The following is a 954-nucleotide window of genomic DNA, read 5'->3' as shown; positions in this document are numbered from 1 at the left end:
AAAAAATTTGTGCCCACTTGGGAACATTATGTATAAAAACTTTTATTAGAACCAATTGTCATACACATTAGATCGATGTATTTTCAGTATCTAACTGTTCCAAATTGTGAAACTTCTTAAAACAGTTATCTACTACTTTTAGAATGAAAGCAAATGCACCTTACTTTTCTCGCACTGGACTCTTGATTTTCCCTCACAGTTTATCATATTTCCGTGGTTACAGTCTAGTTGGACCAGTGTGAAAACTGATCTGTTTGTACATATATATATATAGGTTCAATGCATCTTCTTTTGGATGATTGTTCGGGTGTGGAACTTCTAGGTTGACCTACTTTTCTTGTTTGTAAAACACGACTGTTAGTTAGTTGTTCAGCTAGAATTGTTTTGAAATTCAGCAATTGTATAATCTCTTCAGTTTTTCCAATTTGTTTTTTGATTCTCCTGTCTAATAGCCAAGCATTGACTACTGCTACATTCAGCATTTGATAGAAATTACTGTGGTGCCATTTTTTGCTTTTGATTTTGATTGGATATAATCCCAATAAGGAATCTTGCAGATCCACACTGTCCGTGTGCCTGTTGTTGTTGTTGTACAATGTCTGGGCAATCAATTTCTTTCCTAGTTCTTTTGGTGCGAAAGAATCTTTCCACTTTGACTGTTGGTTGAGTTCCACAATAAACTGACAGTAAAGACACAATTTTGTTGTCACACCACTGGACTGTATGTATTGCAGTATTCTCATAAGTACCAGAGTGTTCCTCTGATACTTATTGTTAATATATAATTAATAAAGTATTATTAACTAAACGTATCGTTTCAAGAACATAGAGTAGTAAAGACGGCAAGAGACGGTTCCCCAATTAGAAGACAATCAGTAGGAAGACCAAGAAAACGATGGAACGACAACTTACTGAAGGCACATTGAAAAACAGATAGAGTCATGTCTATATAAA

At 34.6% G+C, this 954-nt stretch overlaps 1 protein-coding gene across 1 annotated transcript; it reads right to left on the bottom strand.

Moving 5' to 3' along the window:
• Positions 1–224: 224 nt before the first annotated feature.
• LOC140431891 (uncharacterized) lies at positions 225–743 on the bottom strand. The gene has a single exon (XM_072519763.1). It carries the CDS (start codon positions 741–743, stop codon positions 225–227), a length of 519 nt encoding a protein of 172 aa, XP_072375864.1.
• Positions 744–954: the final 211 nt, after the last annotated feature.

This window comes from Diabrotica undecimpunctata, unplaced genomic scaffold (assembly GCF_040954645.1).
Source record: "Diabrotica undecimpunctata isolate CICGRU unplaced genomic scaffold, icDiaUnde3 ctg00002213.1, whole genome shotgun sequence".
Taxonomy (NCBI): Eukaryota; Metazoa; Arthropoda; class Insecta; order Coleoptera; family Chrysomelidae; genus Diabrotica; species Diabrotica undecimpunctata.
The sequence above is the reverse complement of the archived record's forward strand: the minus strand, read 5'-3'. Positions and strand labels throughout refer to the sequence as shown.